Source organism: Nycticebus coucang, chromosome 6, assembly GCF_027406575.1.
Source record: "Nycticebus coucang isolate mNycCou1 chromosome 6, mNycCou1.pri, whole genome shotgun sequence".
Lineage (NCBI taxonomy): Eukaryota > Metazoa > Chordata > Mammalia > Primates > Lorisidae > Nycticebus > Nycticebus coucang.
In genome coordinates, this window is record NC_069785.1 from 42,140,181 (window position 1) to 42,152,649 (window position 12,469).

General features: G+C 53.6%; 1 protein-coding gene and 1 long non-coding RNA gene across 7 annotated transcripts in view; one reads left to right on the top strand and one right to left on the bottom strand.

The window, feature by feature from the left end:
- Positions 1 to 612: 612 nt before the first annotated feature.
- LOC128587821 (uncharacterized) lies at positions 613 to 9,069 on the bottom strand. The gene is made up of 3 exons (XR_008380653.1): positions 8,955 to 9,069; positions 7,197 to 7,313; positions 613 to 837 (listed from the first exon to the last, which is right to left on the bottom strand). It is a non-coding gene; the product is annotated as an uncharacterized LOC128587821 (long non-coding RNA).
- Positions 8,394 to 12,469, top strand: part of PAK6 (p21 (RAC1) activated kinase 6) — a 37,233-nt gene continuing 33,157 nt past the window's right edge. For 2 of the 6 annotated variants that reach the window (XM_053594212.1, XM_053594214.1), the window contains exons 1-2: positions 8,394 to 9,216; positions 9,983 to 10,066. Coding sequence is in view for 2 of the 6 variants with exons in the window: in XM_053594209.1 (XP_053450184.1) it covers positions 9,424 to 9,487; positions 9,983 to 10,066 (148 nt within the window). In the remaining 4 variants the exon portion in view is untranslated. Of the gene's footprint in view, positions 9,217 to 9,348; positions 9,488 to 9,982; positions 10,067 to 12,469 lie in introns of those variants that run through there. The other 4 variants (XM_053594209.1, XM_053594216.1, XM_053594210.1 and 1 more) reach the window with 3 other exon arrangements.

The window sequence follows — 12,469 nt, forward strand, 5'->3', positions numbered from 1 at the left end:
GCCAGGTTTACCACTAGCTCTCACTGGTCACCAAAGCTGACGTGTGTCAGGAAGGCTCTGCTCCTAGTGGGCTGGGGCTGGGTCAGTGAAGACCCTGCACATCCTCTGCTCGGAAGGGGACACACTGGGCGTCAGTACTTGAGACTCAGTAGTTTGCAACTCTGCTCCTGAGCAGCTCCTCACTTGGCCATTGACCCAGAGTTGAGTCCCCCTTGGACCAGCCTCTCTTCCAAGTTGTCTGTCTGGCTAGATTTGGAGCAGTGCCCCTTTCACTGACAAAAGGCTTTTCTTTTTCATTCTATCCCTGGTGAAATCCCAGCCAGTTTTTGGTATTGCTCCCTCCCCCACTTTTCCCTCCTGTAGGGCCTGCTCCCAGGAGGCTCATCCATAGGAATAGGACAAGCCTCCTGGGCTTGCTGCCAGCCACTGACCCCTCTTCAGGCTTCAGGCACACCCCTTCCAGCGGCACTCACAGCCCCTGTCACAGCAGGTGCTGGCCAGACCTGGACTGAGTAGCTCTCCTTTGGTAAATTCCTGATTCAGCTACAGGGTGTTGCAGTGAAAGCCAGGGCTTTGCCTCCAACTCCTGCCTTTGCCTCTTCTTAGCTGATTTGGGACAAGTTATTTGAAACACACTGAGCCTTAGACTCCTTACCTGTGCAATTTGGGATAATAATACCTACCTCGCTGCGTTTTGAGAAGTCAATGAAATAATAGATGGAAAGAGACTTGTCATGCTACGTCTGACACGAGTGAGATACTTCACTGAAAGGGGCGCTTCTGCTGCCACCTCCATCTGGTGAAACCAAGAATATTCGTAATTGTACACACCTGGTGCTGGAAAAAAATTCGATTCCCTGTTTACTTACTTCAAAATCCTTTCTCCTCAGAGAAAACTGGAGGTCGGCAGCAGAAGCCTGGCCAAGGTCACTACTAATTCTAATGAGATTATGGCCCCTGCTCCCCTCTCTCCTGTCTCCTCTAGCATTGTGACCAGAAAGTGGACAAAAATGGTCCCCCGTGTGGCTGTCTCCTCTGAGTCTGTCTTCTCACTACCCATGCCCCCCGTGGCCCTCCCCTCTGAGTCTGTCTCACTACCCATGCCCCCCGTGGCCCTCCCCTCTGAGTCTGTCTCACTACCCATGCCCCCCAGGGCCCTCCCCTCTGAGTCTGTCTCACTACCCATGCCCCCCGTGGCCCTCCCCTCTGAGTCTGTCTCACTACCCATGCCCCCCGTGGCCCTCCCCTCTGAGTCTGTCTCACTATCGATGCCCCCCGTGGCCCTCCCCTCTGAGTCTGTCTCACTACCCATGCCCCCCGTGGCCCTCCCCTCTGAGTCTGTCTCACTACCCATGCCCCCCGTGGCCCTCCCCTCTGAGTCTGTCTCACTACCCATGCCCCCCAGGGCCCTCCCCTCTGAGTCTGTCTCACTACCCATGCCCCCCAGGGCCCTCCCCTCTGAGTCTGTCTCACTACCCATGCCCCCCAGGGCCCTCCCCTCTGAGTCTGTCTCACTACCCATGCCCCCCGTGGCCCTCCCCTCTGAGTCTGTCTCACTACCCATGCCCCCCGGGGCCCTCCCCTCTGAGTCAGTCTCACTACCCATGCCCCCGGGGCCTTCCCCTCTGAGTCTGTCTCACTACCCATGCCCCCCGTGGCCCTCCCCTCTGAGTCTGTCTCACTACCCATGCCCCCCGTGGCCCTCCCCTCTGAGTCTGTCTCACTATCGATGCCCCCCGTGGCCCTCCCCTTTGAGTCTGGCTCACTACCCATGCCCCCCGTGGCCCTCCCCTCTGAGTCTGTCTCACTACCCATGCCCCCCGTGGCCCTCCCCTCTGAGTCTGTCTCACTACCCATGCCCCCCAGGGCCCTCCCCTCTGAGTCTGTCTCACTACCCATGCCCCCCAGGGCCCTCCCCTCTGAGTCTGTCTCACTACCCATGCCCCCCAGGGCCCTCCCCTCTGAGTCTGTCTCACTACCCATGCCCCCCGTGGCCCTCCCCTCTGAGTCTGTCTCACTACCCATGCCCCCCGGGGCCCTCCCCTCTGAGTCAGTCTCACTACCCATGCCCCCGGGGCCTTCCCCTCTGAGTCTGTCTCACTACCCATGCCCCCCGTGGCCCTCCCCTCTGAGTCTGTCTCACTACCCATGCCCCCCGGGGCCCTCCCCTCTGAGTCTGTCTCACTACCCATGCCCCCGGGGCCCTCCCCTCTGAGTCTGTCTTCTCACTACCCATGCCCCCGGGGCCCTCCCCTCTGAGTCTGTCTTCTCACTACCCATGCCCCCGGGGCCCTCCCCTCTGAGTCTGTCTCCCCACTACCCATGCCCCCCGTGGCCCTCCCCTCTGAGTCTGTCTCACTACCCATGCCCCCATGGCCATCTCCTCTGAGTCTGTCTCCTCACTACCCATGCCCCCCGTGGCCCTCCCCTCTGAGTCTGTCTTCTCACTACCCATGCCCCCGGGGCCCTCCCCTCTGAGTCTGTCTCACTACCCATGCCCCCGGGGCCCTCCCCTCTGAGTCTGTCTCACTACCCATGCCCCCCGTGGCCCTCCCCTCTGAGTCTGTCTCACTACCCATGCCCCCCGTGGCCCTCCCCTCTGAGTCTGTCTCACTACCCATGCCCCCGGGGCCCTCCCCTCTGAGTCTGTCTCACTATCGATGCCCCCCGTGGCCTTCCCCTCTGAGTCTGTCTCACTACCCATGCCCCCCGTGGCCCTCCCCTCTGAGTCTGTCTCACTACCCATGCCCCCCGTGGCCCTCCCCTCTGAGTCAGTCTCCTCACTACCGAAGCCCCCCATGGCCCTCCCCTCTGAGTCTGTCTCACTACCCATGCCCCCGTGCCCCTCCCATCTGAGTCTGTCTCCTCACTACCCATGCCCCCCGTGGCCCTCCCCTCTGAGTCGGTCTCACTACCCATGCCCCCCGTGGCCGACCCTCTGAGTCTGTCTTCTCACTACCCATGCCCCCTGTGGCCATCTCCTCTGAATCTGTCTCACTAACCATGCCCCCCGTGGCCCTCCCCTCTGAGTCTGTCTCACTACCCATGCCCCCATGGCCATCTCCTCTGAGTCTGTCTCCTCACTACCCATGCCCCCCGTGGCCGTCCCCTCTGAGTCTGTCTCACTACCCATGCCCCCCGTGGCCTTCCCCTCTGAGTGCCCCCCGCACTCTGTTCTGTCCCAGGGGCAGGGGCATGTTAACCAGCTTCTCAAGGACTTTTTACTGTGTTCCCTCAGATAGCACTAAGGTCCCCTACCCTACCCTTGGTACCCAAGTAGGTTCTGCAGCCCAGGCTGGGCATCAGAAGGCACGTCTTTCCCTCTTTGTAGGCAGAGGGCCAAGGCTAGGCCTTGTGATCAAGGCCAGAGGGGAGCGGCCCTGCCAGCAAGTTCGGCTTCTCAGAAGCAAGAGTAACTCCTTGTATTCCTCTTCCACAACATTGCTGGGAAAAGTTCTTGCAGAAACTCCCTAATCTACAGCTTCACAGGCACTCTTGTGCCATGGAGCGTGTGGAGAGAATCCCACCAGTTACACACCTTCCCCACGGGAGAGGTGGGGGAGTAGAGGTGTAACAGAGGCACACAAGGGACCTGGAGCATCCCTATCTGACAGAGCCCTAAGCTTTCTTTCCACTGAGGACCCCAAAACTTGACCTGCTCATCCCTCCTTTGCTGCCAGCACCTGGGCGGGGAGCAGGTGCCCTAGAGGTGTCTCTATTTGCCAAGGTTTGGAAAATCTGAAGGTAGGGCCCCTGCTTCTGGCTTATCTCTTCTGGAAGACCAAGGCCGACAGCACCTCCAAGGTAAGGTCAGCTCTGGAGTGAGGAACACACGGGCCTCTAGTGGCAACACCTGCTCATTAATCTAAATCCTCCCTTTCCAGAGCCTGCCCTGGCCTGGGATAGTAAGAGGTGAGGTGGGCAGAATCTGTTCCTCTCTCCTGGCCCCGTGGCAAGAGGCGTTGACTAGTGTAGGCAGGTGGAGACAGGCCAAGCAGCCATCAGAAAAGGCTGTGTCAGCAAACCTCTGTTCGTGCAGCAAAAACTGGATGGGGAGTATGGGGCAAAATCTAAAAATTTAGAAAACTTTGGTAGTAAAATTAGAGAATTTTTCTCATACACTGGAACCCTAGAGTTAGCTTTTTAAAGTTTTTATTTCTTAGGACTTGGAAATCATTGGTTTATGAAAATGTTAGGACTTCCTTATTACATGGCCTTTCCAAACCCGTCCCCAAATTATGTCTTAAAAAACACACAGTGGGAGAATGTTGATGTCAGCAATCCTTCCAGCTGAGCCCAGCTCACCAAAATGATGCAGGTAAGGCAAACTACCTTTGAGGCTACAAGTACTATGTATGTCCATTAACAAAAACAGCAAATTAAGAGCCTTTATTAAGAAATTGTAAAGACAAAAAAAAAAAGAGAGAAATTGTAAAGACACTGGCTCAGCTGATTCACACTGCTGCAAATCCCTGGGAGTCAAGATTCAAAGGCAGAAATGTCGGTGGTAAAGGCTGTACAGTGCCCTTGACCAAATTACAGCTAGACAACATTCAGGGCTTGCTGCTAGAATGGGCCTGCCATTGGCAGCTAAAGGAAAACCCAGGCCTTTGAGGAGGGAAAGCTGAGCTCTAGTCCTGACTGTCTTGAATTTCCTCTGTGGGTTTGCTGAGGAAAATTAATGGGGGAACGGGGGGTCTGCAGTTTTCTCACCTACAGAAGGAAGGTGGGGCTGATGATCCTAGAGTTCCTCTCAGCTCTGTGAATCATGTTTTCTAAGTTAAGGGTGGTTACAGCATAGAACCTCTTTAGATGTTCATAAATTCAATCAAGGAGTTTACACAAGCATCTGCTCTGTGCCAACCACCATGCTGGGTTTCCTGCTCTGGAGAGCTCACAATCTACTGGGGTTAGCAGAAGGGTGACTCCACTGGGCTATGGAGGGCTTGTGGCACACCGCTGGCCCAGGACTACAGGCACCTGCCAGCCTGCAGGCAGCCAAGTCTTTGCAGAGCTTCCTCCTATGACTTCCTCCTATCCCCATTTTCTTTTTTTTTTTTTTGTAGAGACAGAGTCTCACTGTACCGCCCTCAGGTAGAGTGCCGTGGCGTCACACGGCTCACAGCAACCTCCAACTCTTGGGCTCACGCGATTCTCTTGCCTCAGCCTCCCAAGCAGCTGGGACTACAGGCGCCCGCCACAACGCCCGGCTATTTTTTGTTGCAGTTTGGCCGGGGCTGGGCTTGAACCCGCCAACCTCGGCATATGGGGCCGGTGCCCTACTCACTGAGCCACAGGCGCCGCCCCCATCCCCATTTTCTAAACCCATAAAATAATAAGTGGATCTAAGTTTGCAGACAGTCTCACAAATCAGGAAGTCATGCATCATGATAGAGTAGAAGAACTGGTCTCACTTTGCACAAGCCACCAGTTTCAGAAGTCCATGAAGACAAGAAGAATCAAGGAATCAATTGCTGGTTTCCACACTCAGGAATTGAAAGGGATTTAAAAAAGTAGTAAAGACGCTGTGGTGACCATTGGCTGCTTTGTTGGCCTCAGCATCCACCCTTTCCTTCAGTAACAGCATCCTGATTTTCCTCCCTACATCCTATAATAACAGAAGCCCTTTCTCCTGGACACCCTCCCCTCTGCCAGAATGAGAGAGAAACACATGACCTGAGCCAGCCAATCACACTCTTTCCCTGCAAGGACACAGGTGGGTGCATGGTAGGAGCACCTTTGTCCTGGTGTGAGGATCTGTGGAGACTGGTGGGTCACTCCTGACGCTCAGAGGAGCATCTGTCCTGGACTTGATTCCCCAAGCTGGTAGTTAGACAATCTAACTAATGCAGAGATGGGGGTTCGCTTTGTTCTCTGTCTCTTCATGAAATTACTGTTACCTCTATCAGCTAGACACTGTAGCAAAAAACCTAGAAAACACAAGTTTTTCTTGACTGAGAATACTGTTGATGGTTTCATCAGGAATATCTGGCTGCTTCTCCTAAACTGGCATAAACTTAGACAGGTTATCTTTCTGAAAGAGAATCATTGTAATCATTACCTGAATAAATTAGTGTTTCAAATTTAACATAAGTAAGTCTATCTACTGGCTTAGCTCCTTCACATCTTCATGTTGCTCTTCCCACTAAGACATAACATTTCTGGAAATTAGGAAGACATGAGGAAGAAAAAATATTTTCCTTGTCCCCACATTGTCTTAAAATGGAATTTGTGGGAGGAAATATTCAAATATACAAGTTTTAAGTACTCGCCACAGCTCTGGGGTTTCTACATAAGTTTTTAAAGCATACATCTTATTTTTAATTTTGTATTTTTAAAATGCAAAAACAGTACATGTTCACTAAAAATGTCAAACAATGCAAAAAGTATTTTTATACTTTTTTAGCCAAGAAAAAGACCCTTCTCATCATTTTCACGCCCACAGATAACCACAGTAACATTTGTTGTTGAATGCAAAGATATATGAATTTCTGTTATTTTTTAACAAATATGAGATTATGCCATCACACTATTCAGCAATTTGGTCTTTTCTCTCAACTATAATTGTTATCCTTATTCTTTTTAAGGCTGCAGGTATTTCATTGCATAGAAACATACCATCCTGTATTAATCAGTCCCCTATAGATGGACATTTTGGTGGCTTGCAATTTTTTGCAGTTACAAACAGTGAAACAGTTACAATGAATATTCTTGCACAAATATCTTTGGGTTCATGTGCAACTATTTCTTAACATGGATTCCTAGAAATACGTATGCTGGATCAAGTGTATACACATTTGAAATTTTGATCAAGACAAGTACATTGTACCTATTCACTCTCTCACCTGCCATGTTTTTCCCTCCATATGATGGGGGGGGGGTGATATATCCCTTTTAGTTTGCATTTCCTGGATCATTAGTGAGATAGAGTAGAAGTGGATTATTTATAACTATTAAAATTATGTTGAGATACAAAAAAGAAGAGAAATACAGAGTCTCTTTTCAAAAGGAACTGATAACCTAGTGAAAGGAAAAATATTAGGCTGGGCACTATGTCTCCTGCCTGTAATCTGAACACTCTGGCGGGTTGCACAGGAAGGATTGCTTGAGACTAGGAGTTTGAGATATCCTAAGCACAAGTGAGACCTTGTCGCCACAAAAATTAGAAAAAATTAGCTGAGAATAGTGGTACACACCTGTAATCCCAGCTACTCGGGAAACTGAAGCAGGAGAATGGCTTAATCTCAGAAGTTTGAGGTTGCTGTGAGCTAGGCTAACACCACTGCACTCTAGTCCAGGTAACAGAGTCAGACCTTGTCAAAAAAAAAAAAAAAAAGGAAAATATTTCATATTGACTGCTAATTGAAGTTTTTGTATTTAATACCATGATATCCAACACCATGCAGTTCAATCAAATGTCTATGTATACAGCTCCAGAGTTTTGCACAGGAGGTAACCGGGCCATGATTTTGGAAGGATGGACCTACCACCAGTTGGTGGGTAGATAAAAATAAGCAACAAATAATATAGTCATAGCAGCAAAGAAGAAAATTAATGTTTACTGAGCTCGCAGTGCCGGTCCCTGTGCCAAGAGCTTTGCTCGTTTAATTCCCACCACCTTGTGAGGCAGGTGAAGTCATCTCCATTTTACAGATGAAATTGAGGTTCTGTTGGTTAAAAACATGCCAAAGATCACTCTACTGATGACCCAGATCACATAGCTTCACAATGAAAGATTTAAGAAATAGTTCTATAGAGCCTAGTGCCATGTTGGATGTGGGAGCTGGCCCTCAGGTGGCACCTGCAGTGTGGCAGGCACAGAGTGGGTTCTGGAGTGAGCTGGTGCTGGGTTGATGGTCAAAGCCACAGAGAAGAGGTGTTTCAACACAAATGGTCCACGTGCATGAGGAGACATGAGCAGGAGGCCAACCCTGGGGTGCCCGAGACCCACAGATACTGGGAGAAGAAAAGGAGCCAGTAAAAAAGAGGTAGAGGCCAGAGACTGGGCAGGCAGTGTGGAGGGTTGGGCTCCAGCTGACGCCCTTGGCAGCTGGCAAATGGGCACACCACTCAAGCCACCTCACTGGCAAATGCCTCTGTTTCTGACTAGGGGTGAGAAATGAAGGAACCCGGCTGAGTGACTTCTGGTCCCTGCCAACCCAAGAAACCAGCACCCATCCTGCCTAGCGCCCTCGTGTGCCACTATCTGCCCTTCACAGCAAAACCAGCTGAGACCACGAAAGGGGGTGGGGGGCTGTGCTCAGCTCGCTGTGGCCAGTGCCCCCAGGGTCTGAATCCTCTGGGGGTGACCTGGCCCCAGAGGGAGGTCTGACCTCTGGGGACAAGGGTAGGGCGGACTGCAGAAAGGATCACCCCGAGCCTGACAGGCAGCCCTTCTCCCGCGCCTCAGCAAAGAAAGGCAGAGGAAAACGTGTTTTTATAAATAGCTCCAGCCCCAGCTGATTTGTAAATTCAGTGGGTTTTTTGTGTCAGTGACATCACCCTCCTCCCCATGGCAACCCCCGACGATATCAAAATTGCCAAGCAACGTTGGAGCAGCTCGGCGCCCCAAACGAGCAGGTCGCTGCTTGAGGATTTAAAGGAGAAATCGCAAAGTGAGCCGGGGCGCGCGGTGGAGGAGGGGCGCGCCGCGGCCGGGGCTGCCGGGCCCTGATCGCCGCGCGGGCGGGCGGGCGGAGCGGCCGCCGCCCGCCGGGCAGCAGGGCGCCGGGCTCGGCGGCCACGCGCTCTCGGACCACGGCAGGGGAAGGGCGCTGCTCGGTCCTGCGATGCCAGGAGCCGCCAGCTGCCATCCAGGTGACTAAGCCGGCCCACTGGCACTGAGTCACCGCCCGCCCAGAGCTTTTCTTCTTCCCCTTTGCATTTGATTATTTTGGGAGCTGGAACTTGGAGCTGCACCTGAGGACCGCCCCTTCTAGCTCTCCCCACCCTACCTTTGGCTCCAGGAAGATGGGACTTGCAGTGAGTCCGCCGTCACCCCCTAAGGACATGGAAGGCACTGTAGGGGCCAGCAGTGCCTGGGGGGCCATGGCAGCCAGCAGAGTGCCACAGCAGATATGGTGATCAGGCTGCCCAAGCGTCCTCCGGCTGGCTTTGAACTCACCTCCCAGGGGATGAGTCTGTAAAGGAGTGGCTTCTCTGGTCGGAGCAGCATTTGGAGAGAGAGGCTGGATTGGGTTAGACTGGCCTGGACAGGTAGGTGGCTCTGTGCTGGGCGTGGACCCACGTGTTTGAGTGTGAGTGTGAGTGTGAGAGCGTGTAAGCCGGTGTGGGCTGTCCCCCAGCTGGGTCCAGCAGAGAGCTGGGTGGGGACTTACAGCAGTTGGTCCTAATTGATGCTGGCTGGGCCAGACCCTGAGATGGGTGCTGGGGAGAGGATGCCAGGTACATGGCCTGAGCAGGATGAGGAGCAGCTGTCAGCCTGGGCAGGCCTGGGCCCTCTCTGGATCCACAGGACAGGGACATGGTGAGATGCCAAGGTCAAGAGTGGTCCCAAGGGCTGGCAAAGGGTGGAAGATACCTGCCAGGGCCTGGACAGCCCTCAGCCACCCCCTCTTCCTGGTAGGCCTGGGCACCAAGGAAACAGCTTCTTCCCCAGAATCCTGGCATTTTACCAGGGCCAGTCAGCATCCATGTGTGTCCTCTGCTGAATTCACAGGGGCACGTTCAATGAGAAGGGGGCTGGTCAAAGTATAGCTTCCTCATAATCAGGACTCAGCACCCACTCTAGCCCCTGGCCCATCGGGCATGCCCCCATGTGTGCTGGGCAGAGGGGCGGTGGTCCTGCCTCCCCCACACAGCTGGCAGCCTCGGCACACCGGTGAGTAAGCTGCTGGGGGGAGGAGGCTATGGGCCCACAGAGGCAGGACAGCACCAACCAGGAACCTTCTGGAGAAGAGGCTGGGTGGGAAAGGCACTGAGGTTTTATTTTCTTTTCCATTTTTTTCTTTTTTGCCTGAAGGGTGCGCCGCTTCCTGGGCTAGAGACAAGCACCAGCCTGTAGTGGAAGAGGGTGAGGCCCAGCTGCCCAGGAGGAGCGGCCAAGGTAAGGTTCCCACTGTCACTGCAGGCTCTGGCTTCCCAGCCTGGAGGCAGGGGTGCCGAGGGTGCTGAGGCTGCCCCTCACCTGGGGCAGGGAGGCCAACTCCACTTTCCATCACAGCTGTGAGCTCCTGGGCTAAGGACCCCACATCCTGCCCCACCTGCCACCCCTTTTCCAGGTTGATTTTGAAACAGTCCGTTCTAAGCTGACTTCCAGCTCCCTGGCTAGAGGGAAAGATGCTTGTTTCTGCTGTTTCTGCATTTACTTCCTGCTCCTGCTGAGCCAAGCCAAGGCCACCATGACACCCATACACAAGGCCCCTCTCACCTTACCGCCTCTGGGACATTCCCCTCACATATTCATTCTACACATATTTATGGAGCATTGCTGGGTCCCACGCTCCAAGTCACACCCTTTTGCTAAGTCTGACCTGGCACAGATTCTGACTCTAAAACTCAGCAGCAGGCCAGCTCAGGGGTCTGCTCACAGGCCTGCGCTGCCCACTTCTGCCACAGGGTGGAATGACCTGGTCAGCTATAGGACATGCAGCCCAGTGAACTCAGGTTTATAGGTGCTGGGCCCCACTGAGAAGTAAGGCTAATACACTATGGTCTCCCAGTTGCTCTTCTCCTGGGAGAAACTGAGGTCAGAGGTCAGAGGTTTCTGCATTGCTGCTTTGAGTGCTTCCTTAAGCTGATTCTGGTGGGAACCAGGATCCAAGAGTAGAGGGTGAGCTCAGGGCTGCATGTCCCCCAGGGCTGGTGGGCCTGAGACTCAGCGCATGGGAGCACATTTAGCTGGGAGTGAGACTTTTGGGTCACGTAAGGAGTCCCCTCTGCAGGGAGGCTTCCCTGGCAGTGGCCTGGTGCCAGGCTCAGGAGTGACACCTGGAAACCCTAGTGACAAAGGTGCCTGGCCAGGAGAGGGTTGGCACCAAAAGAAAGCCCTTCTGGGAGCACCCAGTTTGGGTGCAGGCTCGATGCCTGAGAGTGGCAGCAAGTGGGAGGCCCCAGTTAAGACTGACTCTTCATGAGCTCTCCGGATATATCAGGTGCAGGGAGTGTGAGGGTGGAGGTCTGGCCAAGGCAAATATCCCACTCTGTGTACAACTAAGGATGACAAAGAATGTCTCCTGTCCTGGGGGAATACATGAGATCAGAGTCAGGAGGCGCCCATAAGTTTCTCTCAAATTAATTATCACACCTGGATGAGGAAAATGACCAGCTATGGGAATACGTCCTGCTTCATCTCGAAAGTGACTCTAAGCCTGGGAGTCCTCCATGTACATATGCAGAGCTGAGCAGGGGCTGGTGCCCAGCTGGGGACAGAGTGGCAGAGGCTACTTGAGCACCAGGGAAACAGCAGGGCAGCAGGGAGCAGAGTAGAGGCCAGCAGAGTGGGCAGGAGAGGGAAGGCTGCCTGAGGTTTGAAGAGGGCTCAGAGGACTCTGGAAGGGTGGCTTCTTCTCCCCTGCCTGCCTCTGTGAGAGCACCCCTTGGTACCAGGAGCTGGATAGGCCTGGGGAGGGAAGAGACTGAGACACCCCACGGTACACTGTGCTCTGGGTGCAGAGGCAGGAAGGACTCACGGGGTGCTGTTTCTGCATTCTCTCCTGAAGCAGAGAACCCTTCCATGGGATGCCCCCGTGCCATGAGCAGGGAGGATTCAGGAGCATTTCCCAAGACTTGAGCAGTAGGAAGGATGCCAGCAAATTTCACAGGCAGGCATTTTGCAGCCTGTCCCTAGGGAACTTCAAGAAGAGAACTCATTTCTGTGAGCCTACTTGGTAGAAGTGGGCTAGCCAAGAGGTTGGGGTAGAGCCCAGAAAATAGGAGCTTCGGGTGGTGCCTGTGGCTCAAAGGAGTAGGGCACCGACCCCATAGGCTGGAGGTGGCAGGTTCAACCCCCGTCTGGTCCAAAAATTGCAAAAAAAAAAAATAGAAAGAAAATAGGAGCTCCTGAGGCAGAAAGAGCTCTCAACTCCATGACCCCAAGGCTAGCCCTGCTGCCCAGGTGAGCAGTCTGACTGCTCTGGGAAGCTACCCACTTCTGTTTTGCACTTTCATCACAGCTCAGCCCCAGAGCCCCAATAGGCTAAAGTGAAAAGTGTGAGGTGTGATGTGCAGGCATACCTTGTCTGGCTCAAGCCTTCAGAGCTCGCCACAGCTGATTGCCTGAGGACTAAGTACAAACCCCTGGAGGACAGAACAGGGGTAGGGGAAAGTAGTGATTGATAAGATAAATAAACAGGACGGAGCTCTTGCTCCAGGGAAACTTCAGCCCAGCAATAGAGGGGTGTGAAGGAAAGCTGAGCCTGGGGCCACCCCCACCAGAAACAAGCTGAGCCAGCCACAGAGCCCCTATCAGCAGCTAGGTAGTGACATTCTTTTGGCCACTCTGGGTCCC